The sequence below is a fragment of the Cheilinus undulatus genome, linkage group 23 (assembly GCF_018320785.1).
Source record: "Cheilinus undulatus linkage group 23, ASM1832078v1, whole genome shotgun sequence".
NCBI lineage: Eukaryota > Metazoa > Chordata > Actinopteri > Labriformes > Labridae > Cheilinus > Cheilinus undulatus.
In genome coordinates this window covers 14,576,515-14,602,973 of record NC_054887.1, presented here as the reverse complement: position 1 = coordinate 14,602,973, position 26,459 = coordinate 14,576,515, and the positions used below count along the sequence as shown (strand labels likewise).

The window sequence follows — 26,459 nt, the reverse complement described above, 5'->3', positions numbered from 1 at the left end:
GGAGCGTTTGTGTTTTTATTTCTGCAGACCCGTCCGCCTCCAGCTTTGCATCTCCAATAACTTCATCTATGCGTCATTGGCAAAGCCTCCCAGCCTGCAGGGTATTGCACACACTTAGAGCATATCGGCAGAGCTGCACATGGGAAAAGTGTTGTCACCCCTCCTCTTTCCCCCCGAAAAACCACCGTCTGTCTGGAGAAGGAGGCTCTGCAGTGTGTGTGATCCTATATTAGTCTATGATTGTGACCAAACAGCGCCATAAAACTGCACTCATGATGTACGTGTGTTCTCATGGGTGAAAGGTGCAGCGTGCTGCGGCTCAGACGTCTCTATTTAACAGATGACAGTCTCTCCAGATGTGTCAGAGGGGTTTTCTCTCGATCTCTGAGGATCACTTAGTCGTTCTTCCCATGAATCAGAGGCGGGGACGTTAATGATAGGAAATGTCAGCATCAGCAGCCGTGTCTACACCTCAACATCTGCCAGACACAAGTCGTAAAACCAGACTGGAGACGATTGGGATGTTTAATACGTGTTTCGCAGCTTCAATTCATCTGTTTCTCCAGGGTGAAGACAGAAAACCCTTATCTGTTTTGTATGTGATCATTTTGTGGCAGCTCTACATATTTATAGCGTCATTTCTGGCTGTGATCGTGCCGGTTTTAACTCTAGTTATGAGTGAGTGCAGGCGGGTAGAGACCTCACTGAGCAGTAAAATGAAACATGGCTTCCATCTGTCAGACTTCCATGTTCCACACTGACATCTGGCCTGTCTGTGGTCTGTCCTGGTGTGTGCGTCCATGCTTGTGCATGGGAGTGTGTGAGCGAATTGCGTGTCTGCTACTGGAAGGAAACAGGCCACTTCTTAATGGAGTCTCCAAACAAAGTTGTTGCAGGGATTTTTTTTTTTTTTAAAGCTGGCTACTTCAAAGGAGCAGCATGAACAGAAATTTTAACAGTCCAGTATTCAACAAAGGATGTATTTTAAATTTAGAAGAAGGTCTTTGTCTGTTTGAATACTTTGAATGTCAGAAATGAATTCTAGCATCACTGGAGTAGAACTTCAACACTTTCAATTAAAGACAAAAATCCTGTTTAATGTCAAAGTGAAAACAGATTTCAACAAAGTACTGATGATTAAACAAAAATATGTAAGGTAAAGTAAGTGACTACATAAATATTCACCCCTTTCAAGTCATTATTTTGCCTCATTCAATACCCTCTACCTTTACAAGCCGTCCAAGGCCAGATGCTGAGAAGCATCCCCACAGCATGATGCTGCCACCGTGCTTTACAGAGGGGATGGTGTATTTGTGGTGATGTGCAGCTGCCAAACAATGCGTCTTCTCTGATGGCCAAAAAGCACCATTTTGGATCAAAGAATTTTCTCCCACTTGATCATGGAGTCTCCCACATGCTATTTAGCAAACTCTAGTCAAGATTTACTCTGAGTTTTCTTCAACAGTGGCTTTCTCTTTGCCCCTCTTTTAGATTTTTTTTGTTTTCTTCCCCTGACTTCCACTTTTCAATAACCTTTTCTCTGAGTTGCTTGGTGTGTTCCTTTGTCTTCATGGTGTAATGGTAGCCAGGAACACTAGTGACTGGACCTTCCAGACACAGGTTTCTTTATATTACGATCAGTTGAGACACATTCACTGCACTCAGGTGATCCCCATTTCACTGATTGTGAGACTACTAGTACCACTTGGCTTGACCTCTGTTGTGTTAGGCCAGTCACCTTAAAGGGGGTGAATATTTATACCAGGGGTGTCTAAAATTTTCCACTGAGGACCACAAACAGAATATTACAACGATGGTGGGGCCACTTTCATACAACTCAGTTTATTAAAGTTACAAAATCTGGCTCATGTACCAGAGAATTTACAGTATTGTCTCAGTGTAAGTCAAGAAAAAAATAAGGTTCCCTCCCAGACGAGCCCCCAAGGTAGCACAAAACTAAACTCACTGGTTAAAAATAAAACAGATAGACTGCAGTAAAGCATGTGGTTCATGTCCTAATGTGGGCCATTATTCTTTTTTGTTTTTGAATTCACTGTCAAATTAGAATTTTACCAACTAGAAATGGACTAAGGGTCACATTTGGGCCCTGGACCATAGTTTGGATACCCTTGATTTATGCAATCACTTATTTTACCTTACATATTTTTGTTTAATTGACATTACTTTGAAGAAATCTGTTTTCACTTTGACATGAAAGAGTTTTTTTCTTGCCAAAAAGCCAAATTATATTGACCATGATTGATTTATAAATCAACAAAAAGACATCTCCATGAACAAAAGATGTGTATGTGTGTGGAAATCGTCCCCTCTTAGTCAGTCTTTGCAATACTGCAGCACAAACTACAATTCATCTCCAGTCAAAGAAACAGTGGCGGACTCAGGATGTTTGAGGGCCAGGGGCAAAAATATTGTAAAAGGCACCAGATGTATGAGGTGGGGTACCAGCAAGGTGTTATTCATTTATAGTGAAAAAAGTTGAAGAATAGTAGCAGAAAAGAAAGAGAGAAGTCTTCTTCTGCTTTCTTCTTGATCTTTCTTCATTGTTTCATGTAACCTTGAACATGCATGGAAGCCTACATGCATGGCCGAGCCTTATGATTGGTCTGTTGGGTTGCATCAGGCAGCTTCCTGTCTCAGTAATGTCCACAGGTGACAGATTTGAGATGTGAAGAATTTAAGGAGCTTATTGTTATATGCATCATAATGCTGACAGTGCATTTTCCCACAAAAATATCCCCTTTTCTACTCCTTTATAACATCTGTTGTCCTTTGTGACCTGAGCTCTTTTTTCCAGCACTGAAGTCTTTAAAAGTCTTTAAAAATCCTGTCATCATGTGCAGGATGTGGTTATAATCTGGCTTTAGATCATGTACTGTTTCCTCTCTCAGTGCCCCACATGTCTTCCTGAATCTCCCTCTCTCTCTCTCTGAGTAATTCAGAGCAGACTGACAGTACTGCTCCGCCGTCTGGACTCTGGGTCAGGCAGCAGCCGGAGGCCGACGCTCACATCTCCTCATTTACTCGAACGAGCCAATGACCATCTGCACCAACGTCTGGACTTCATTAAGAGAGGCGATGAAAGGGCTGCCACCGAGGAAGACACAGGGAACGCACACTCACAAAGACACACGGACTCTGTGAGCCCTGTGAGACCTGAACAATCCTCTGAATGAATCAGCCTGGACTACTGGGCTCTATAGCAATACTAAGATGCTTTCGCCTTTCATTCGGACTGATTTTAGGGCAGATAAAGGGCTATTTCAGTATTTTGATGCCAAATAACTGATCTGTACTGGCTTACTTTTTTGGCACTGCTCTGTGAGGTACCTAAAAGAGAGTCCTACTACTGTTTAGGGCCCGACCTCAGAGCAAAGACCCTGTTGAAACTGAAGGAATTCTTATTCTTCTCATTATTATTCTGGCACATAAACTGCAAATTTGGAGGCCTTAATGGGCCCGTAAACCCCAAATTTCACAGATGCTTCAATACTAGTGAGTACTGGGCCCCAAGTGCCCTTTTTTTAGGGCCACTCAACATACTTGAAGATACAGGCATGACAACTGGATATCATATGTATCATATCCATACTGTCTATTAAAAATATGTACAGCAAATAAGATCATAAAGGGCAAGTTTGGCAGTTTTTTTCAACATTTTACAGGTTGCACATTTTGACAAACTCGTCCCAGGGATTTCATCTAAGACTCCAGATATTTTTTTGCTGATTCTAGACAAGTTGGACATCTAAAGATATGAAAAGTTAGAGTTTGCACCATAGGGCAGGGCCCTAATCTGGCCCCAATATTTAAATTAGGATTTTTTTCCTCTGTAGTCGTTCTTAGATATTATTATAGCCATTCCCAGCTTGTTTTTTGGGCTGTAACATGCCTAAAAAGTCCCAAAAACCTTTCAGAAAAATATCCCCTCGTGGAAATGTTTGTCTGGTAGTTGAATTGGGCAAGTTCATCACACAAGGGCCCAACAGGGGGCCCACTACAAACAATTAAAGGAAAAACTTTGGCAGTTTAAAGCTGTTTTGGCTGCATCACTGGTGTCACATCTAAAGGATGTCCACCTACAGATTTCATCAGATTGTCTTTAAATTTTTTCTGCTTATTCTAGACAAGATGGGCATCTAAAGTTGTGGGAACTGTGAGTGTTTACCATAGGGTTGAGCTATAGTTGGGGCCCAAACTGGGAAAATTATCTTTTAAGATAATTTTTCGAGTGTTCTAGCTATTTTAATTCCATGTAAATCTACAGTGCTTATGTCAATTATCGCCAAACTTCACATGATCCTGAATACATTCATGCATCATTACTATTACTGTCACAGCACTCCCTTCTGCCAATGATTTCTCATCTCCAAACATTCAGCACCCACACACCATTCGACCCATGTTAAAATCCGTACAGGAAGTCCACCTGCTTCACCTCTTTTTCAGAGGAAGGCATTTTTGATGGTGCTAAATGACTTTAACCTGTTGTAAACTTTGTATATATTGTTCTGTGATCTTTAGCCCTTTCTGGCAAGACAACAATATCACAATGAACACGCCAAAAAGCAAACATTTCATCATAGAGCCCTCCACGACAATCAGGAAGTGACATAGCAGATCATTTGTTTATTCCTCTTCAGTGCTGAAGTCCACAACACAGATATGTTTCATTAATGGTCTCTTCACTGGTGATGGCAAGCATTCAGATTTCTTGCCAGTTTCACAGGAAGTTGCCGTGACTCTAATAAAAAAACATCTGATTTCATTCAAATTTTACAGATATGATTAAGGTCTGCCTCTCAATACATTCATTGGTTAATTTTATCGTTTTGCTATGGCGCCTCCTACTGGACACAGGAAGTGACACAGATGGGCCATTTCTTTATTCCTCTTTCTAAGTTGGACCCATCAAGCTTAGATTTTGATAGAAAGGCCTCAATATCGGTCCACAACACTGACATGTATGATTAAAGGGGGCCTCACTTCCAATGTTGAGCATTTTGATATCTTGCCAGTTTCACAGGAAGTAGGCACAACTCTCTTATAAAACTTCTGATTTGCTTCAAATTTCACATGTATGATCAAGGTCTTCTCCTCTACACATTAAGATGCCGGTAGCAACTCTTACATATAACATCATATTTTCTTTATATTTTACACAATACCTATTGGTTCTGCTCGGATCACATCTACATACTTGCATCTTCCTTTGTCATGATGCCACCTACTGTTGACAGGCAGTAATACTGCATATACAAAGAGCAAAATGCTTATTATTTTGATTTTATTAACAGTCCTGAGAGGATCAGCACGCTCTCTCTGCTGTGCTGCAGAACACTAAACACACCCTCAGTGGCCACACATCATGACATGGGCCATGTCACAAGGGCCCTTCAGTGCAGCTTGCAGCCCTAGTTTAGAGTTTTCACACTGAAGGTGCTACTTGCTTTATTTCTAATATGAACTGCAATCCAGAGTTGTTCCATCCAGAGCTTTCCTGGGAGACAGATGTTTAACCGTGCATGTGTGATAGATAATCTGGGACCTACTGGTGGGTGCTGGATGTGGATGTTATGGTGCGACACAGCAGGGGATCCACCCCTCCCCCTTCTGATGCTGGGATGTTTGATCTGGGATTTAGCAGCCGAGCTGGGCAGGAAAACAGCAGCAGAACTAAGATCACACAAACAGGACGTCCGGGATACCCTCACACACGAGCAGAGGACAATGACTTTGGCCGGGAGTATGAATGTAATCACGAACAGGGGGCAGAGCTATCTTATTTCATCTCAGCGGTCATGTCTCCTCTCTGAGCCGACCTCTGTGATAATATCAGACACAGTGTGAACACTAACACTGGGGGACAGCCCTTTGATTAACCCCGGGAGAAGCAAACAGGCGCGATGAAGCCAAAGTGTCTTCATAAAGGTCCAAGAAAACAAGATGATTAGAGGAGGAGGGGCTGGATATGTAAACTGCAACATCAACACACTACTGGAGCACAAGAGAAGTGAATTTGGCTTTAGTTTCATTCATTTTACTTTAGTTTGAGATACTTGGTGCCATTTGCACAAAACCTGCAATGTCTAGATACACAAGGCTGCTGCGTCTGGGTTCACAACTTCAAAAGCTCCATATATTCTCCCCCTTCTCTATAAACTGTGTCTGGATGAAGTTTCCTGCTGCTCTCAGCGACTTCAGGCTGACCACTGCTCAGTTTGATAACCTGTTAAATGCACAGTATGTAAATTTAACTGCCAGGAGTAAGCTTGGGCAGTAATATTTAAAAACATATATCACTTTCATTATTATTATGAAAAAGGGTATGCACATTCACAGCCTGTGTTTAAAGATGTTATAAGAGTGATGACAGAACTCCTGTTAACTATGAAGGCCAAATTTGTCAAATAAAGACCCGTTCAAAGAAGGAATGACTATTTTGGCACACTCATATCCTTGTGTCATGTGATTACACTGTGCTATGATCTCTCCTGAAGTCAAACTATAAAAAGCACTGGCCATTGTACTATGATTTTATGGCTCAAAAATACTGCCATTCTTCTATCTGGGAGTAAATCAGTGTTGAAAAATGAACAGATGTTGACCTGCAAAGAGATCAAAAGTTTGCAGTGCAAGCGCTGCTAGCATTAGCCACATTTTGAACACCAACTTTGCATCATTACAGTGTTAAGTTGTTCTACAGAATGTATTTGCTTGGCTCTAGACTAGTTGCAATTATAATGTGAGTTTAATGAGATGTGAAATGATTTGCCTGGGAACATCTCTAGTTACAACCAATCTTTATATTATTTAAAGCTTTCAGAACAAACTTTAATACTTTTTCTTGTCTGATAATAGTGTTTAGTCATTTTTAAACCATCTCTGAGCAGGAGAGAGGAAATAAAAGGGCATGGACACCACTGTTCTTAAACAGAGAGGAAAAAGAGAAAACTTTGATCATCTGTGCTAATGTAACTCAGTTAACAGTGAAGTGTGCGAACAACACTGCAACTATAATGTTGTGTTCACACTAAACAGGAGTAAAACCATTCATGTGAATTAATTACATGTTAAGTCAAAGTAAAGACACAAGTTTGCCTTAGGCTGTGCGAACACCGCAAATGTGTGGTGTGAATCCCGCGATAATTTGTGCTTTTAACATGTCTTTTGCTCCGTTCACGAATCAGCATGGAGACCCTCTGCTGACCTGGACGGGTGATCCAACAGGAAAATGGAGGAGAAACTTGTGGTGGCTGTTTGTGGCCACCCTGATCTGTATGACAGAACGTGCCTGTTTTACTGGCACAGGAATAAAAAGGAGCTCACTTGGAGGAAAGTGAGTGAGGAGGTTGGATTACCTGGTAAATTGAAAAAACATTTGTCTGTCACTTGATTTTTCCACTAACAAATTAGCACCATGGTAAGCACTTGAAGTCCTCTCAATCTAGTCAAGCTCAGCCAAGTTTGTTGACAACGGACTCAGGGTTGCCAGGTCTGGGTGACAAATCTAGTCTGATAAAAACTAGCCCAAAACCAAGTTCAATGAAATTACACACAAGCCAGTAATCCCTGCCACACAACATGTATTGCTTGTGTGTATGCAGGTGCACTTCTTCTGTGTGTGGCGTGAATGTGTATGTGCACAACAGATCTTTGATTGTGTGCTATGTTCAATGTTTACCTGCTTATCTGCTGGTTGATTTAGTTGTATTTGAGGGTAAATAAAGAAGTTTATTCTGCTTTGGATATTAAATACACAAACACAAGACATCAAAAATGGGTCCACTCAACCCGCGGACAAAAAAATCTACCCGCAGCAGTTCGTAAAAAGCAGTCCAATTCCACTGGAAAACCACGTACCTTGCAACACTGAACTGACTGAAATGCAAAATATGGGAGAAGAAAGCCCCTCCCCTCTTCTGTCTTTTGGGCACTCATGTACATGTGATTTGATGCAAGAGTGGAGCAAGGTATTTGCTTGACTTAAAAAAAAAAACATTATAGGTTAATAGGCGATCATTTGCAGCTGGTGTAATTGAAACATATTAATCGTGATGAAAATGTACTGATACTCTCTAGTGTTTAATTAGCACCTGATGATAGAACATAGCCAATGTGACTCAGCAGCTAACACTGAGTAAATGATTGTTCACAGCCAACCCTTATCTAGTTAAAAGCACAGAACATTACGTCACTATATCAGAGTCTGTCTGATGATTGTTTCTGATTATTTTTGTAAAGATTTCTGAGCAAGAGAGGGTAAAAGAGCGAGAATGTGGGCCATAGTGCACAGAAGGTGAGGGAAAAAAGACAAAACTTTATTTAATCTTGCATTTTAATGTAGCTCAGTTTGTGAACAACACTGCAACTATACATAATTTGCAGCATTCCTGTAATTAACACTTTTTGGGGTTTGTAGAAGAAGGATTTTCTCAAAGGATTGAAGGAAACACAGAGGCATGCACTGCAGTGCAGGTGTGCAGTGCAGTGCATGCCTGCACGCCTGCAGGAGCTTGGTCAGAACTTCCTCTTGCATATTGTGATTTTTAACCATGTGTTGGTAAAACTATGAAGATCTGAGAAAAGTTTATTGGTATGGGCTCTATGCATGCATCACTTCCGCATTTGACATTAGATTGTCCCAAACTTCTGAGATTGAACGCAGAAGAAAATGGTGTATGATGGCGGATTCATTGCAGTTTAGCTGCTGTTTGCAGGAGTTACCCAAGGTGACTGTCAATGACGAGTTACATTTAGCTGAAGATGTAAGTTACGGTGCACGGCAGTGCTGTCCAGAAGTGCTATTAACCCGTCTTTGAAATGTCATTTTAGCATGTTTGGATGCCTTTACGATAAAGAGTAAACTGGAAAATAAACGCAGTATAGGACGGTTTACTTTCTGATGTTTTGGCTTAGCATGTATCGTTGGGCGGAAGTTGTCAGGCTGCGGAAATACATCACACCATACCGTGCATAGAGCCTATTAGAGACGGGATGTTATATGTCAGTTCCCTCATTAGTCAGCACCAGGATTAGCCACCCACCACTAATGACCACTGTAGCTCTGTTTAATGACAACAACCTTTCAGCATTAACGCTCAACAGCCAAGATGTACACAAAGCACAGATAGCATTGATAGCATCTCATAGAAGCAGCATGGTTTGGAAGTATTTTCAACCAGAAAGTAGACCATAGGCTGTGTCAGATTATACTTGTGTATAACCACTCGACCAGAAGCCCAACATTTAAAGATTTTCTCACATTTTAAATACAATAAAAAAAAGGTCAAAAGGATGTGGTCATAACATCAAATACAGCAGCTTAAAATCACTTATAATCCATACTATTTAAGATCATTCTGCAAGGCAAGAAAACAAGCTTAAAACTATTTGAAATGAGGTTGGATCAGTTACATTCCCTCTCTGAAGATATGGAAATCATGTAACAGTCTCAGATTTTAACTGTGGGTCAGTGGTGAACATAAGATCAGCTCTTTTTTGGCTCTTAAGGCCAGAATGAGCTCTGCTCACTAAAGCAGCATGACAAGTGACAATGTGTGAAAAATAAGGGTCCATTTTTAGAAGAACTAAACATGTAAGATGGTCTTTCATTGTTTTGTTTATAACACTTAAAAATACGTTTCTCTGGGCAACAGTAAACTGCTGGTTTGGGTCAAACATTTCTGATGCATTCAGTTTTTGAATGATGTGTGGTATGACTCAGAAACAGAGAGGAAAATTTAAATTTTCCCTTTGTGGAAACAGAGTTTATCTTCATCTTGATAGGGCTGTCAAAAAGTTTACTTTGCTTCAGGTTAAACTCACCTTTGGGGTCTCATCTCACCGAAATTCAAAACAGCAGCATTTCTGAGTTAGATAAATCAGAGTAAATTGTTTTTGGTTTTTTGATCAGTGGATTTTTATGGATTCTATTTAAAACTTTTTTTTTCTTTATCGTAAGTAAATTTAATTAACTTTTTTATCAGGCAGTAATGATGATTATTCTGCACCTGGAGCAGCCATTTATTTATTTTTTGTTCGAGGCCTTCATTTTTCTTCACTTTTACTTTGATGGACTAATGTGAACATTATTAGATGTGACGCCTCATTAATACATCAATTTAGTACTTCACTTATAAAACAGTCAACTCATTTAAACCAGAAAAGCCCAAAGTGTTGGGTCATTTCACATTTCCCCCACATCTCCTCATTATGTGCGGTAAGAACGTGGAGTAAAGGGTCTTATAGTAAATTCTCAGTGCCATCTTTAAACTTTAACAGCAAGGTTTGAGAACAGGAGCCCGTTTCTCTCCTTACATGTCTTCTGTTTGAGGTCCGTGACCCCAGCGACTCAGCAGTCCCTCTCTGCTCTGCAGGATCGCTTACAGCTGACAATGTGGACACACACAGCGACCAAGGTGAGGAATTTAGAGTTTCCCGTAGAAATTCCAGGCAGGAATATTTCATTCTTTCCAAAGACTTCCCAAATACCTTGCTTCAAACCAGCCTAGCTTTGTTCCTCTTCCGTTACCATGGAAATCTCTCACACACATCAAGGCGGGGGGGGCAGGGAGAGGGGGCATGCTGGGATGTAAGTAAGGTCACTCAGGTCTGTCTGTGAGTGAAACTGATCGCCCTGGAGGCAGCAGAGCTTGAAATTAGGGCTGGGCAATAGGGACCAAAAATAAAGAATCAGAAAATTGGATGTGATTCAAGTAAATATCTAACCGTACTGAAACATGTTTGAAAGAAAAAAACATAGAAGTTCTAGATGCCCAATATTGGGCAAGTTTGCCTTCTTACTCATAAAAAGTTACAGAGAAAATCCTAAACACTGCTACACAAGAGGCATAAAACCACATGATAATAGTTCTAATTAACAAGTGATACATTTTCATCATTTTTAATGGTTGTAATCTTGATTTTGATAAATGGAGGTGTTAGAGTGAAGTTTTGCTACTCTTGTGATGAGCGGCCTTATAATTAGAGGGAAAGGGGTGGTTAAAAAGAGAGCAGCTGTCCAACTAGAAACATGCCGAGCTTTTATTTTCATTATAAATCTAACGTGAGACGAGATCTAACGTGTGTGTCAAAGGAGGCGTGCAGCAGCAGACTTCCCCTCTCCGTTTATCTGTAGAGCCTGTATCAGACAACACTTTTGCTTCTGCAGCTAAAATGAGATAAAAGTTGTTTATATTCATGTACGACCTCATATGGTGGTTGTGTACAGATAAAAATTCTGACATAGATGCCAATTAAGGCAAGGAACCTGCTCTGGTGTAGTCTCTGTCTGGAATATGTCCACACAACTTCGTTTAAAGAGATAAGAGTCCTCTTTCCCTCAGCTGCAAACTTTCAGCTATTGCTGCTACCCCTAATGTGCTTGGCATGCTGCTGGTCGGAAGCTTTCAACAGGTGTGTAAGCATAGCTTAAAGGTGATGGTGTATGTAGATCAATGTTTTGACTTTCAGTTAGGAACACTCTTGCCATACATTTAACCATTTTATTGCTAAATGGATATACAGTTTTACTTGTTGGAGAAGACTCTGCTCAAAAGATGCTCCTTGGGTTAGTCAAGCAGTATGCTTTGACTTTCCAGGGAGTGCATAGGTAGAAAGCCCCATATGGATAGATACATTTATGACAATGTGTATTGAATACAATAAATTTAAGCAATAGTAGCATGAATATAAAGGTAAAAACAATCTTTATGCTATAAAGGAGGAGGCTGGGGTGGAGGAGGTTAAGCGTTGCCAGCAGCAGCAGCATTAATGCAAGCAGGGATTAGTGAGAAGTACATCATATTTTTATAGACCACTGTGTTGAGAGAAAGAGCTGTGATTGGCTGTGGGAGCTGGGAGGTGATAAATCTTGCATGAACTAGAACGATAGGCTTCATTTCTAGCGATCTGACTGGATAATTAATCAACCAATTGATGTATCAATATACACTGATGGATTGTCACAGCCCTAGTTTTTAAAGTGGAGGACAGTGGATTAAGTCTGATTCAGGGATGGGAGACTGGGAAATGACAATTGGGAAAAAATGCCTCTCTTGGCCATCAGAGCTGAGAAGAACTGTAAACTCTGACCAAAAACTGAGGTATGTGTTGAACCATGGGACAAACGTATCCAAAATATTAGGTCTTGTAGTGGTTCTTACTGTAAACATAGCAATAAATCCAAAACACTCCATGTGTTCCCCAGCCCCACTTGAATTGTGACTTTGAGGCCAGGTTAGGACTAACAGGCTGAAAAAAGACGCAGTACAGTGCTTAAACTAAGCACATACACAGAGACACACGGACACAGACTCTAAAATATCCCAGAGGCACTCCACAAAGAAACCAAACAAGCAGCCCACAGAGCAAACTGCCTTATTAGCCTCACTGATCCTGGCAGCTCCAGCGCCTTTAAAGGAGCAGCAGGGACCCGGACTGACGAGGCCGGCTGCTGCTGGTGACACACTCACAAATACACACACAGCTGGGAGTGAAATCAGAGGGATACGGCGGCGTTAGAAGGGCACAGGTCCTCAAACTAAACTGAAATAGGAGTGACAACCTCCATTTGTAGAGCTGGCCTGCTGTGAGCTCGGCAGCGGTCACTGTGTTTAGAACCTATTGTAGGATTTCCCCTCGCGCCCATTTTGGAGAAAGCTTTTAACTGCCTGAAATTCACGGCTCAATATTTCATTCAACAGACAGCACTGCTGTCAGTAAGCGTCTTAAATAACTTGAGTGATATTCTAATGCGAGCTTTGTACGACGACTGCAGTCATTTTGTCGGATTACTTTTCCTTTTTCCCAAACACTGGGTATTTCATTTCAATTTAGAATTACAGTTTTGAAGGACTTCACTGACTTCTGGGGATTTGGGGCAATTAATAACTATGATGTCAGAATGAGCCTGGAATCACCAGTCTGAGGATTCTTATGTGCTCAACTTTTGGGATACAGAATTTCGCCTCTTATATGGTTGGAAGTGATATGGATACTAAATTAGACCAAAAATCCGGCTAAAAGTAGTCTAATCTTTGTGTAGCCAAACAGTTGAACATGCCCTGAAGACCTCGGAAGGGAAGCAGCCAGGTGCCTAATCCACCTTGACTGGAACCCTCCATGCCACGGCCCAAGTTCCCTACCCCATCTCTAAAGCCGAGTCCAGCCAGCCTCCTGATGAATCTCATTTCAACAGTTTGTATCCCTGATCTAGTTCTTTGGTCGCTACCCAAAGCTCATGACCATAGGTGAGGGTTCGAACATAGACAGACTCAGACCTGTTCAGACTTGGCTGGGCCCCTGATAAAGCCAGAGAATGGTCCCTCCCCAGCAGTGATTTATTGATGATGTGAATGTGTGTTGAATCAGTAGCACTAGAGCTAGCATACGAGTTACCTAATTTTGGAGCTGAAAAGTGTGTCGGAAATTGTTGTGTTCTGATATTGAAATTAGTTGTTTGTGCTACTTTATAACCTGCTTCTCTACTTACCACCTACTTTTAACCCGTTTTTGCCACTTTTCCCCAATTTTACCAAATTTTGTCCCTTTCCTCCTTATTTCTTTAACCATTTTAGCCTAGTTTTGCCTCTTTTTTGCACCCTTAAATCCATTTGTGCTACTTTTGCCCCATTTTTAACACCTGTAACCATTTTTTGCAGCTTTTCAGTCATTTTTGCCACTTAAAATCAATTTTTACGTCTTTTTAACCCTTTTTTTTAAATGACGTTTTTGACCCTTTAACTCATCTTTGTCTCTTAAGGGCATTTCGCCACTTCTGCCCATTTTTCCAAGTTTCATCACATTTTGCCGATCTAAACCCAATTTTGTCACTTTTTTTTTTTTTTTTTTACCCTTTTTTAACCACGTATAACCCACTTTTTTGGCCTTAAGAACCCATCTTTCTCCCCTAAGTCCATTTTTGCCAATTTTTTGCCACTAAATGACAATTTTTGCTGTTTTTTTCCCAAGTTAGCATTTTTTTGCCACTTTTTACTTGTTTGTGCCACTTTCAGCCCTTTTATGTCACTGAAAATTCAGTTGTGGTAATTGCCTTTGTTTTGTTTTGTTTTTTACTTTTTGGCCCTTTTAACCCATCTTTGTCTCTTATGTCCTTTTTTTTTCTTTTTTTTGCAACTTTTCCCCATTTTTGCCATTTTATATCACTTTTTGCCACTTTAAACCCACGGCTGTTTTTCTCCCCCATTTTTGCCTCTTTTTTAAACCATGTTTTGTCCTTCTTAGCCATTTTCTTTACCACTTCTAACCCATTTTTGCTGGGTTTTTTTTACTCCTTTTTTGCCTGTCTTTGCCACTTTTTGCCTCCTTTGACCCATTTGTACCACTTTTTGCACCCTTTTTTAACCACGTAACTCATTTTTGCAGGTTTTATGTCCATTTTTGCCACTTAAAATCCATTTTCCTCATTTTTTGTAATTTCTGGCCCTTTAATCCATTTTTGTCCCTCGTCCATTTTGTCATTTATACCTCTTTGCCACTCTTGACCCAATTTTGCTGCTTTGAATCCCATTTCACCATTTTTTCTGCCAGTTTTTACCACTTTCAATCCATTTTGCCACTTTCTGCCAATATAAGTGGCTATTTTCTGCCTCTGTTTACCCACATTTGCCAATATTAACCCATTTTTCCCACTTCTCATGCCCATTTTTGCCCATTTAAACCACATTTTTATAATCATTCCTGCCACTTTGAATCCATTTATTCTGTTTAAAGAAAGAGGTTTACGGTTTGTAGAATGCTACATATGACAACATAGATGAAGCTACAATTATTTGTTCCTTTAGGATAAGTATAAAACTTGGATTTCATAGTTTAACTTTACAACGGGCCATGACCTCCTTGGGCCCCCTGTTTGACTGGGCCCCAGAAATCACTTGTTACGTCCATCATTGCAGCCCTGAAATTCAGATTCAAATAATATTAAAAGAGATGGAGGAACTGCAAAAAGCTTCTTTCATGAGGCGGGCTACAGGCCCGAGAAGAGATGGAAAAATGCTAAAAAGAAAATGCAGAGACACACATTCAGCCTTCGCAACAAAGCAAGTTGGAAAAATTGACTTTGCATCATTTGAGTTTCATGTATTTTTTTCTTCTCTGGTACCAAAATCTTGTGATGCCGTATCAGAGGAGCCTGCGAGCTCGAGCATCTCATGTCCTGTGGTTGCATCAGAAATAGTCGATTCAAAACAGCCTTTTCAAAGTCGTCTGCTTGACTTGCTTGCAGACAAATCCGACAAAGCGTGGATAGCTTGGAACGGATCTGCATCAAATGTTTTCTTTTCCTGTTATTTTATATAAATTGCAGAAAAAGCTGTTTATTTTGGTTTCATAACACTGTGGGGAGCCAGGTTTGACTCATACTGAAGCCTGTCTCTAATAAAGGCAGGGTGATTTCATAGAGTGAAGTAAATAAAAGCCTTGACTGTTCTAAAGTATGCATGCATTTACAAATCCGCTTCATTTCTGCAGATATGGCTGCACATTTGCAGTCTTTAGATGCATTTTCATATCCATGCATGCATTCTCAGACACTCTGCACCACTCCACAGAGCAGTTTGAGTTTAAGACATCTAGTGATATGTTCATTAAAGTAACTGTTGGCTCACTCCTGTCACACATGGGAACAAAAAGCCAAACTGAACTCTGCACATGAAGCAGAAAGAAAATACATTTCCACCCTGCTTTCTGTCTCCTTCGACTAAAACTGGCAGAACAACCAACCAGATCCAGAGTTGGCATGATGTAAAACTCAAGCAGAAAAAAAAAGTGCTGCAGGCTCCCGTTCTCGGGGTCTCTGCAGGTCTGTTCGCTCTCTGGTGTTCACTGCAGATGGAGGAGAGGCTGAGTCACGAGGAGTACAGGAAGTCAAAATCAAGTCATTGTGGAGTTTTCACACTCTCACTGAGGTGTTTCATAGGGCGCTAAAGTGTGCTTCTTTGAAGTATGAAAACTTATAATCTGTTTTTTTCCCCTCCAGCTGGCTACACACCAGACGATTTTCAACTCTTAACTGATTTAAAACCATAGGAGACCACAGACTCAAGGACACTTCAACCGATTTTTAACAGCACAGAAAAATAACAGACGTGAAATCTCATAGAAACTCATGGGATCAATGTGATTTCAGAAGGAAACAAGAATCTACCAGATCTCAATGCTGAACAGTTGAGATCTTGCTTCCCACACCTTTGGGTTGATAATATGACTATTTTTTCTGCCATAACTTTAGAATATCGGCCACTGGTGAACTCCAACAGATTTCTACAAAGTAATGATAATAAAATTAAAATATATAATGTAAAATAAGTGACTGCATAAAAATTCACCCCCTTCAAGTCAGTATTTAGATGCACCTTTGGCTGCAATCACAGCACTGAGTTGCCTTGAGTGTTCTTTTGTTGTCATGGTGTAATGGTAGCCAGACACAGGTGTCTTTATACTACAAGACACATTCACTCTGTTGAATAAGGTCAGTCACTTTATATATTCAGTCATTTATTTTACATTACATTATTGTTAATTAATTAACATTACTTTGTAGAAATCTGCTTCCACTTTGATATTAATGAGTGTTTTTTTAAATTTTGTGATCAAAAAGCCAAATTATATTGACCATGATTGGTTCAGAAAATCAATAAAAGGGTAAAACATCCAAGGGGGTCAATACTTTTTATAGCCGAAAAAGCACTGATTTAACAAGCATCAGTGGCATCCTGATAGGGAATCATTAATATCAAACATGTTTGATTTTTACATTCTGAGATTGAGTAGTCTCTGGCTCAATCTGGAGAAGAGAAATAATCATATTTGCACCACAAACTTGAGGGATGAGTATTGCAAGTATTTGAGTCTTGCGTTAGCTGAGGCTGCAGTGTGTAACCGTCCCCCTCCTCCTCTGTCATTTTAACAAGAGGTCAGGACCCCGAAAGTCCTGGAAGAGAGGTGAGAGTTTACTCTGGGAGGCCAGACAGGATTCCCAGGCCGGCTAAACATGCCTGAAGCAAGGAGATGCTGCCTGGACAGTCTACTTTAAGACAACAATGCCTCTGCCTTCTGTGTGCAAAAAAGGGAGTGAAAGTGGGTAAAAAAAAAAAAAATTAAGATAAGGGCTTATGAAGAAGACCTGACGTCATTTCATTTCTGAAGAAAGTAAACAGATCTGAGACAAGAGGAAATCAAACAAACACACTCTTCTTCGGAGCATAAATCTCACCGCTGTTATCCCACATAAACACACACTGCTGCAGCAGAACTCACAGGCCAGCTCCTGCACAAACACGCAGCTTTGGACATCTCTTCAATCAGAGCGTCCTGCTGCACCCTGTCATCTCCAAAACTAAATAAAACATCCACTGTGTGACCCATGTGAGAGCAGGCGGAGGTGGATGTGGGCGTTCGCGTGGGTGTCGGGCTGAAGGAGCCGCTGCAGCGCCTGCAGGGATTGGCACGACTGTGAGATCAGAATCCAGAGGTCCTTCAGAGGGGTTTAATGGTTCAATTCTTACAATCAATCCCTCCTACGAGGCTGGTTTATGGAGGCACGGTAGAAAGGAGGTCTGACTCTGCACAATATTCAGATGCATGGCATTGTGATGTTATTCTGGACTCAAATATACAAACCAGTTTTTCTTTAAAAGGATCCTCAGAAGTCATTGACACTACAAAAGAAGTCGTCTTAAGGAGAATCTTAAACTGAAATCTTTCTTGTTACCAGAGGAATCACACTATATTTGTGAGAAAATGAGGCTAATTTACAGAATTTACTCCCTCAGTAAATATTTTCTTGAAGAGTTTATGGTCTCAATCTCTACTATAACTCTTCCTAAATACAGAATGTTGCTCATTTAGAAAATTATGGTCCTATTTAGAGTGAAATAGAAGATTTGGCAAGAGCACACAGATGGCTGTGTCAGTCATGATCAGTAAATTGCTACCACAGGGACCTTGAAAGTCTTTTTTTTTTTTAGAGGTTTATTTTGGGCATTTTTGTGTCTTTATTTGACAGAGGAGGATAGTGGATAGATTCGAAATCAGGGACGAGAGCGGAGGAGAGACATGCAGTAAAGGGCCTCAGGCTGGATTTGAACCCGGGCTATCTGTGTACATGGGGCGCGCCTTAAGCTATTCGGCCACGTGCGCCCCAGAAAGAGTCTTTTTAAGCATACAGTTGTAGTAAATGACATTAGGAGGAGCCAGATCTTTGTTTTCCAGTGATATCAGCTGACCCTCCAATCCTCTGTATAGCTGACTGACTGATAGACACAGGTGCTGGAACAGTCCTTGATTCTGACAGGAACAGATGTTCTGTTTGGTCTTCCTGGAGAACTGTGTACGTTGCAGAGCTTGACCTGAGCCACACCCCTTCCGGGATTAGGTCAATCAGTGCTTTTCCATGTAGCCTTAGAGTTTTTGGTGTCAGAAACTGTCGGATCATCCTAATCAGTCTGTCTGAAACCACTACCGAGGTTGGATTAACACACTGAGACTGTTGAAGAAACATCTTCTCTGTTCCTTAGACCATACTGGACCAGGTGAAGGTCTAGCTGCTGACCTCTACGATGGGGCGACCTCAACTGTGGGGCTGGAAGTCAGAGGACGTCAGAGGTTACAGTACGTGGCTATTTTTCACAACAGTAGAATTTTATGAATAAAAATCAAAAGCTAACTGAGGGGGATACATTTAAATTTAGGGTTAGGCACCAGAGCCCTAAAGGTGAGGGTTAGGTTAAGGGGGGCTAAAAAATAACACACCACAAACTAAGGAAAACCCCAACAAGGGTTAGTACGTCACTTCAAGCTCCACTGTTGAGGTTGCCCCGATGTAGAGGTCTGCAACAGATGGGCCATATCGCCCACCATAGAGGTCTGAGGCCACATGCCTCTCCTCCTATAGGACACATCGTGCATGTTCTTCATCAGTATGCATTTCCTTGCTTTGTTCTTTACAAAGGAGATCTACCTTGCCACAGATTTTCAAGAGTTACTGCAGCTCCATCATACTGTAAAATATTTAAGACTTTCAAAAGTGTAGTTCAACTATAAAGCATGGACCAATATAGACACTTCCTCAGTAGCTCCTCAGGACTTAAAGTAAAATTTTAATTGAGTAGATTATAGACCAGTACTTTTACTTTTACTTCTGTAAATTTTAACCAGAACTGTACTTTTACTTGAGTGCAATAGTCGTGTACTTTTTCTACCTCTGGTTATTGAGTAGTTAAGGGTGGTTTCACACAAAGGACCTGGGCCCAGATCCGAGTTTACATGACCCCAAAGTCCAGCTCAATTTATCAGTGTGAACAGATGCATACCGTACTTCGGCACCAGATCTGAGTCAGCTTGTAGAAGTTGGTCTCAGGCATGATTCATGTTGAATCAGGCACAGCAAACATTAGGAATGCACCGACAGAGCAGTTTAACATCAGTATCAGCTGATATTGGCCCTGTTTAGGGATGCTGGTTAAACGGTTAAACATGTTTATCAAATTAGCTGGCACAAGATTTATGAGTCTGTTAAACTATTTAACTCTCATCTTTATAAACAGGAGCTTGAATTCCCGGTCTAAAATGCTCTTTCAATCTGTAATGAACCTCCTACCTACGTAGCTTAGAGGTTAGCGTGTTGTTGTAACAGCGTAGTATGACAGTTTTTAAAGTAGTCAATGAAAATAAAGGAATATGTAGGCTGTTGAGGGTTGAACTCAAGTACAACTACTCAACTGAAGGAAGGAACATATCAAAGCACCATGTTAATCTGCAAAGAGGAACAAAGGCTGGCAGAGCTAGCTGCTAATGTTAGCTACGCTTCTCAGAATATATCATGCTCACGCCATACCTGTGTGCTAACACAATGACCCTGTGAGGGATTTGACCGTTTCTCCTTTTTTAGACTTGTCGATAGAGCTGGGCAATTGATTGAAAAATAATCAAAACCAACATTTAGAGCCTCTAACTGACATAAACCTGCTTTGTCAATTATTTCAATTTTTTCCTCTTGTAATTCTGTCTCTACTAATGCACAACCACCTTAAAAAAACAAACTACTGGCTGTGTAGTCACATGAGAGGCAGCCAGGTATTGCAAGGCATGTAGCCTGCTGGAAACCCAAGAGAAGAAGAAGTACCAGTCATGTTACACCATCCCATCCAGTCTGCTAAAACTCAAACATGGAGTGTTTGTACTTAAAAAAAAAAAAATAAATAAATAATAATAATAATTTTGTTAGCAAGAAATACAAGTTTTTCACTTTTCTTGGAAAATTTCAATTAAAAAAAAAAATCACGTCAGCTGATATGTATTTTGCTATAAATTGTTTCAATAAATAAACATACATTGTTCATTTGTGTATGTTCTGAAATTATAAGATTAAAAATTTTACAATATTTACTGAACAAACTGAGTTGGAGGTTGGGGTGGGATCATCATTTACAATCATAATCAAGGTAAAAAAAATTCAATTAGTTGCAATTTTGATTTTTGCCATAATCGCCCTGCCCTACTTGTTGATTAAACGCATTTTAAACAAGCGTTTAGCTGAATGGCCCTAATGATGTGGCAAGACCTGAGTCAACCTCATAGCAGGGCAATACTAATGAAGAATACTCCTTTAGAAAAGTCTCAGGCAGGGACTCTAACTCGGTGGACAACTTCACTCATGGTGCACACATGTCTCACGAACAACCTGCAACATCCAAACACACCTTAAAACATAAAAACACATCTAAACGCTGCCCAAGGGCATGATGGGCAACACCTTCATGCCACATCATTTGCCAATGGCTTGTGTTTGTTGAAAGGGCCAACAATGGTCAATACTGATGTTAACTGATGCATCTGTTTACCACAGGTACAGCCTGTTGCATACTGACTACAAGGCCCCTGGTTCAACAACAAGCCTGGAGAAGCTCCAGCAGAGGGTACTCATTCCAGTGGAAACTCATAAGAAAGCAATATTAATGCTATTGTGTTACCAAAACAGTAAAATAAAGGCTTTCTATGGCAAATGAGTGCAACTCAAATGGTTTACCATGACATACTGAAAGTTTAAACTTACTTTTTTCCCCTTTAAGCCCCACAATCTTGATATAACTGGGTTACAAGCAGAGATCTTATAGACTGATACCGCAGTATCGAGCAAAAGCTGCTGAGTATTTCAGATAAAGTTTATCTCAAATATTCAGCAGCTACAACCCCCAAGTGTCCTGATAAACTGACCCCAAATATATGTAAAGCCTTTGTGTAGGAAGAGACTGTGCATTTATTTGGCTGGCTATGTCAGCTATGTCTGTTTGGTGTTCGAACTCTTTTCAGTGCTCATTCCTGCAGATGCTCCGTAGTTCAAGCTCAGTCTATGGCTAAACATGTCTTTATGTGTGATTTTAGTGAGACAGCAGATGAAAAATACACAATTTCTGGCTGGATTAAGTAGTTATTTTTGTGTTAACACAACCAGCAGTGGAGTCTGCAGTAAAGCCAAAGTCAACAAAAACAGAAGCACTGAATGTGGTCCAGTTATTGATCGCTACAGCAGCTGCTGACATGCATAAAGCTCTGAACCTCTTCCAAATATTAATTAGTGATCAGAAACAAGCAAAGACAAAGTTTAAGTTGGGATTTATCTCATCAATAGGTGCATCATATCGATGCTGTGTCTGTGAGTTAAATCTATGTTGTCCATCATCGCTGCCTGCAGAAACCTGAAGAGAAAAATGCCTCCTGGTCTGAGATGTGACAGAATGAGTGCTTTGATTTCATGCTGCTGCAGAGAAGCTCCTCTATCTCATGTTTCATCTCTCTGTTGTCTCTGCAGCCCCATCAATCACATAGTCATCCATAATGCTTCACTTTTCTCCATTTTAACAAGTAAAACACAGCCCCTTGCACCTACTCTCGCTGGTTCTTTTGCACTACAGGAAATCACCAACACAGCGATGTAAACAAAGCTATCGTTTTACTGGAAGCTGCTGTATCATAAGACCATTAAGGATGTTAAATTTCCATAAAATCATCCCAGGAGTCTGCAGACTCTCTGTCTCTAGCTGCAGCATTACAGGATTATCATCTCTGCTCGGGAATGATTCACTTTCTGTTCATGGAAAGCAAATACCCAGAGACATTTTCCCCCTTTTTGCACCGTACAGTAAACCTGTTGTACTGCAGGTCAGCAGCACTGAGTCAACATGGCCTGCACAGCCGATGGGCTCCTCCTCTGAGCATCTCAACACTTTGATTCCTGCACACAGGGACGCAACACAGATCTCAGATCCAGGGGCGGTGATTCATTAATCCAGGGGGGAGGGGGGGGCTGGATAAGCAACATATGAAGTCTACTTATTTAACATAATGTGATGCAAATTCTCCCCAAGGACCTCCTGCTGGCATGGAGAGGATTTTTTTTATTGTGTGATAAATTATTTAACCTGGCTCTTAATGCGAGGATAAGAGAGGACATCGATCCTAAATGCTCCCTGAAGGGGATTTATTTTTAGCTAAGGAGGACAAATTGATTTTCCATTAAAGCGTCGTCTTTGTCTCATCTTAGAAACCTCAGTGGACCACATTTGGACCATAGGAAGACAATTAAGGCCACTGAAAAATGTTGCTTTAAGTTCTGACAGGGTTTAAAGTCTGACTTTGGACATGTAAACCAACCTACTGAATGTTTGACCATGTTTTAGTGAGCTATGCTTTCTTTTTGTGTAGTATTATTTTACGTATCACTATATCACTTATGGTCATGGACAGGGTGAGGAGGGTCTGGTGGTCTTCCAGGCCATCCAACTGGAGGGAGATCCTGGGGCCAGACCCAAACTTGCTGGAGGGATTACATATTACATGGTCAGGGACAGGTTGACAGGCTTGGACATCCGATGGAAAAATAGGAATGAAGCTGCTCCTTCCCATAAAAAGAAGTCAGACAAGGTTGGTGAAACATCTGATCAGGATGCCTCTTGATCATCTCCCTTTAAAGGTCTTCCAGGCCAGCCAACTGGAAGGAGACCTAGGAGCAGGCCCCAAACTAACTTAAAGGATTATAAATCCTTTGTGGTCTTGAAATGCCGTTGCTCCTTCCATGAAAAGAAGTCAGTTGAGGTTGTTAAAGGTACTGATCAGAATGCCTCCTGATCGCTTCTCTTTGGAGGCCTTCCAGGCCAGCAAAGTGGGAGGAGACCTTGGCTTGGGACCCAAACTCACTGAAGGGATTTTATATCATTTGGTCATGGACAGGGTAAGGAGCTTGGACATTCAGAGGGAAAAAGGAATGGACCTGCTGCTCCTTCACATCAAAAGAAGTCAGCCGAGGTTCGTAAGGCTTCTGATCACCTCTCTTTGGGGGTCTTCCAGACCCGCAAACTGGAAGGATATTTGGAGCAGGAGCCAAACTTGCTATGGGATTATATATTATATGGTCATGGACAGGGTGAGGAGCTTGGCTATCTGTGGGGATGCCCTGGATTGCATCCCTCTGGAGGTCTTCCAGGGCAGCCAACTTAATCATTTTCCAAGAGGAAATTGATTAGATTGACTTGCTTAGCCTGCTGCCACTGCAGTCTGGACCAGGATATGCAAACAGATGGATGGATGTATCACTGCTTTACTCTACTATTCTACTTTTATGTGTTTGAAATAAGACATTTCAATTCAGTTAAAAAGAAATTCAGAAATTTTAGGTGCACTCAGTTCACTCTTGTAAATGTCATATACGTCATCCCAGTCCTGCCTTGAATTCTGCAAACAGATTTTAGTAATCCAAAGGTACAAACTCGTCGTAACTGTAATGCAGTCAACTTGGATGTGGTGTCATCTCCATCTCTGACACCCGACTGCAGATGTAAGGAACACACCATAAAGTCATGATTTTGAGAAAAAAGTCAGAAAAAAATACAGTGGCCCTAATTGTCTTCCATAATATAGCCATGTATTGCTGGCGTCAGGGCAAACCTCATAACTCCATTTTGATTTTTTTTTTTTTTTTTAATAAATCAGTGCTATTGGTCACCCTTTACATCTGGCAGTGGGTTTTACAAATTTTACACCAATAAAAGTGTCAAAAAGGATGCTGACTATGACCCTTTAGGGTTAAAATGAATTGAAAAACACAGCGTTTTTATCATGCCCTGAAAAGTAAAGAATTTGGAGAAAGGAGGTTTTAGCCCACTGGCAGCAGTATTTAGAACAATATGGTGCAAATTCTCCCTGAGGACCTCCTACTGGTGTGGAGAGCATTTCCTTTTACTGTGCGATAAATTATTTAACACACAGATAAGAGGGGACATTGATCCTTAATGCTCCCTAAAGGATATCTGATTTATTTATGGTGGCCTCCTAGGGCCAACTGCAAAAGCACTGTGCAGAAGCAAAAAATAGACAAATACAAAAATAGAAATAAATTAATACCAAAATATTTCTGATACCCAAAAATATTTCACAAAAATATATACAAAAATATCTATAAACATTCCTCACAACTCCATTTTTTTTAGTGCAAATGCACTTCAAGAAAGCAAAAAACGCTCAATCAAATGCAAAAAAAAAAATAAATTAATTAAAAAATAAAAAGAAAAAAATAATTTTGTCTAATATCTAATAATAAAAAAAAGTCACAAAATGCAAATATCTGCAACAAACATTGCATTACAACCTAACTTTTTTTTTGGGTGAAAGACACCTTTCATGAAAAACTGGCATTTCAGAAAATATTTAGGATTTTATTAAAATATTGGGAATTCCATGATATCATAATGCAAAAATGTTTCCCACAACAAATATTTTCTGAATGCTGAAATATTTGGAAAAATGACAAAAATGAGGAAAAAAGAAAAAAAAAAGCAAAATAATTTTGACAAAAAATTTTAAATTTTTACTAAATCAAAACAAGTATTTAATGAAACACATAAACAACTTATAAAAATACAGCATTTTCAAAACTGCTTTGCATTTCATGCATTTTTGGGGTGTTTCTTTCTTTATTATTATTATTATTATTTGCATTTCACAAAATGTGTCTGTTTTTCACAAACTACTTCTCAGATTCTTTTGTGGGCTTTTTACTAAATATTTTGCAGTTTATGAAATGCACTGGTGTTTCACAAAATATTTTGTCATTATTTTGTATTTTCCTAGTTTATTGTTTCATGAATGTAAATATTTTTGTATTTCTTTATAAGATTCTCAAACGATTATTTTCTGTTAAGTGAAATGTATTTGCAGTTGACCTTAAGGGCCACCATCGTTTTGGGGATTCTTCATTAGAGCTCTGTCTTTGTCTCATCCAAACCGCTCCGTGGATCACATTTGGCACGCTTCAGCCTCACAGTGCCCACGTTGCCAACCCCAGTGTCGCCCGTGCACCCATTCCCACTGCCAGAGAGCCACGTTTCTGGAGACAAAAAGCCTCCCTACCATCTCTGAGCCACTTGTCAGCTGAGAGGAAGAAGCGAGCGAGTGTGCTGCGCCGGCTTATCTTCATCCAAACACACCCAAACGCACAAAAAGCTCACTTCACAAAGAAAGGACAAAAGCCGGACAAGAGCGCAACAAGAAAATGTTCCAAAGGCGCGTAAATGTGCCAGGGAACAGATCGATTAAAGACGCTGTACTCCTTCATAGCACGAGTATTAATTATTCATCAGCTGCGTTACTGTACAGCGAACAGATCGATGCGTCCACATGCCAGCAGGCAAGATGCCACACATCACAGTCACGGCTCCACACTCACACCGGAGAGAAGAAAGAGGATCCTACCTGGTTGGAACATACTTTGGAAATAAAAGATGACCAGAATAAAGGATCCCAAACAGGTGGCAAAAACCATGCGGCATATCCTGCTCATCCTCATGAGTTCGCTCAGAGTCTGTTTCATGTCGTGGAGGACGCACAGGCTGCAGAATGAAGGGCCGGTTTGTTGGTTCGTTGGCGGATCCGTGCGCTCTGCTGGTACTGATGAGGACTGTCTGCCGGTCAATGAGCTGAACGCATCCAACACGGAGTGTACCACTGCGGGGAGGCTGGAGGGGGGGAGAGAGAGCAGGGACGGCGTGATGGCACCCCCACTCGGAGGGAATGAGCGCGCCCAGATGTGCGCTTCTGCTCCAGTCACACTATTAAAACCTACTGATACTCTTTAAATACCAACCATATTCATAACAGGCTGAAAGATTTGATGTTAAGTGAAAAATGTTCCTTCTTTAGTGGTCACTTTCACCAGACTGAAGGTGTTTCTACAAATATAATGAGCGGTAATTATAAAAAAAAGATTCACTTCAAGGCAAGTTTATTTATACAGAACAATCAAACACAAATCAATCCAAAGTGCTTCACATAGTTAAAAACATAACCTTTTTATTTAAAAAGGGCCATTAAAATCATTAAAAATGACATATATTACATAAAAGCAATAAAGAAAGGACATTTAGCAA

The 26,459-nt window shown here is 40.5% G+C and overlaps 1 protein-coding gene across 2 annotated transcripts in view; it reads right to left on the bottom strand.

The window, feature by feature from the left end:
- Positions 1-25,969, bottom strand: part of chst11 (carbohydrate (chondroitin 4) sulfotransferase 11) — a 171,917-nt gene extending 145,948 nt beyond the window's left edge. The window contains exon 1 of one of the 2 annotated variants that reach the window (XM_041780755.1): positions 25,786-25,969. In XM_041780755.1, coding sequence (XP_041636689.1) covers positions 25,786-25,903 — 118 coding nt within the window. In that variant the 5' untranslated portion in view covers positions 25,904-25,969. The remainder of the gene's footprint in view (positions 1-25,785) is intronic. The other variant, XM_041780756.1, reaches the window with a different exon arrangement.
- Positions 25,970-26,459: the final 490 nt, after the last annotated feature.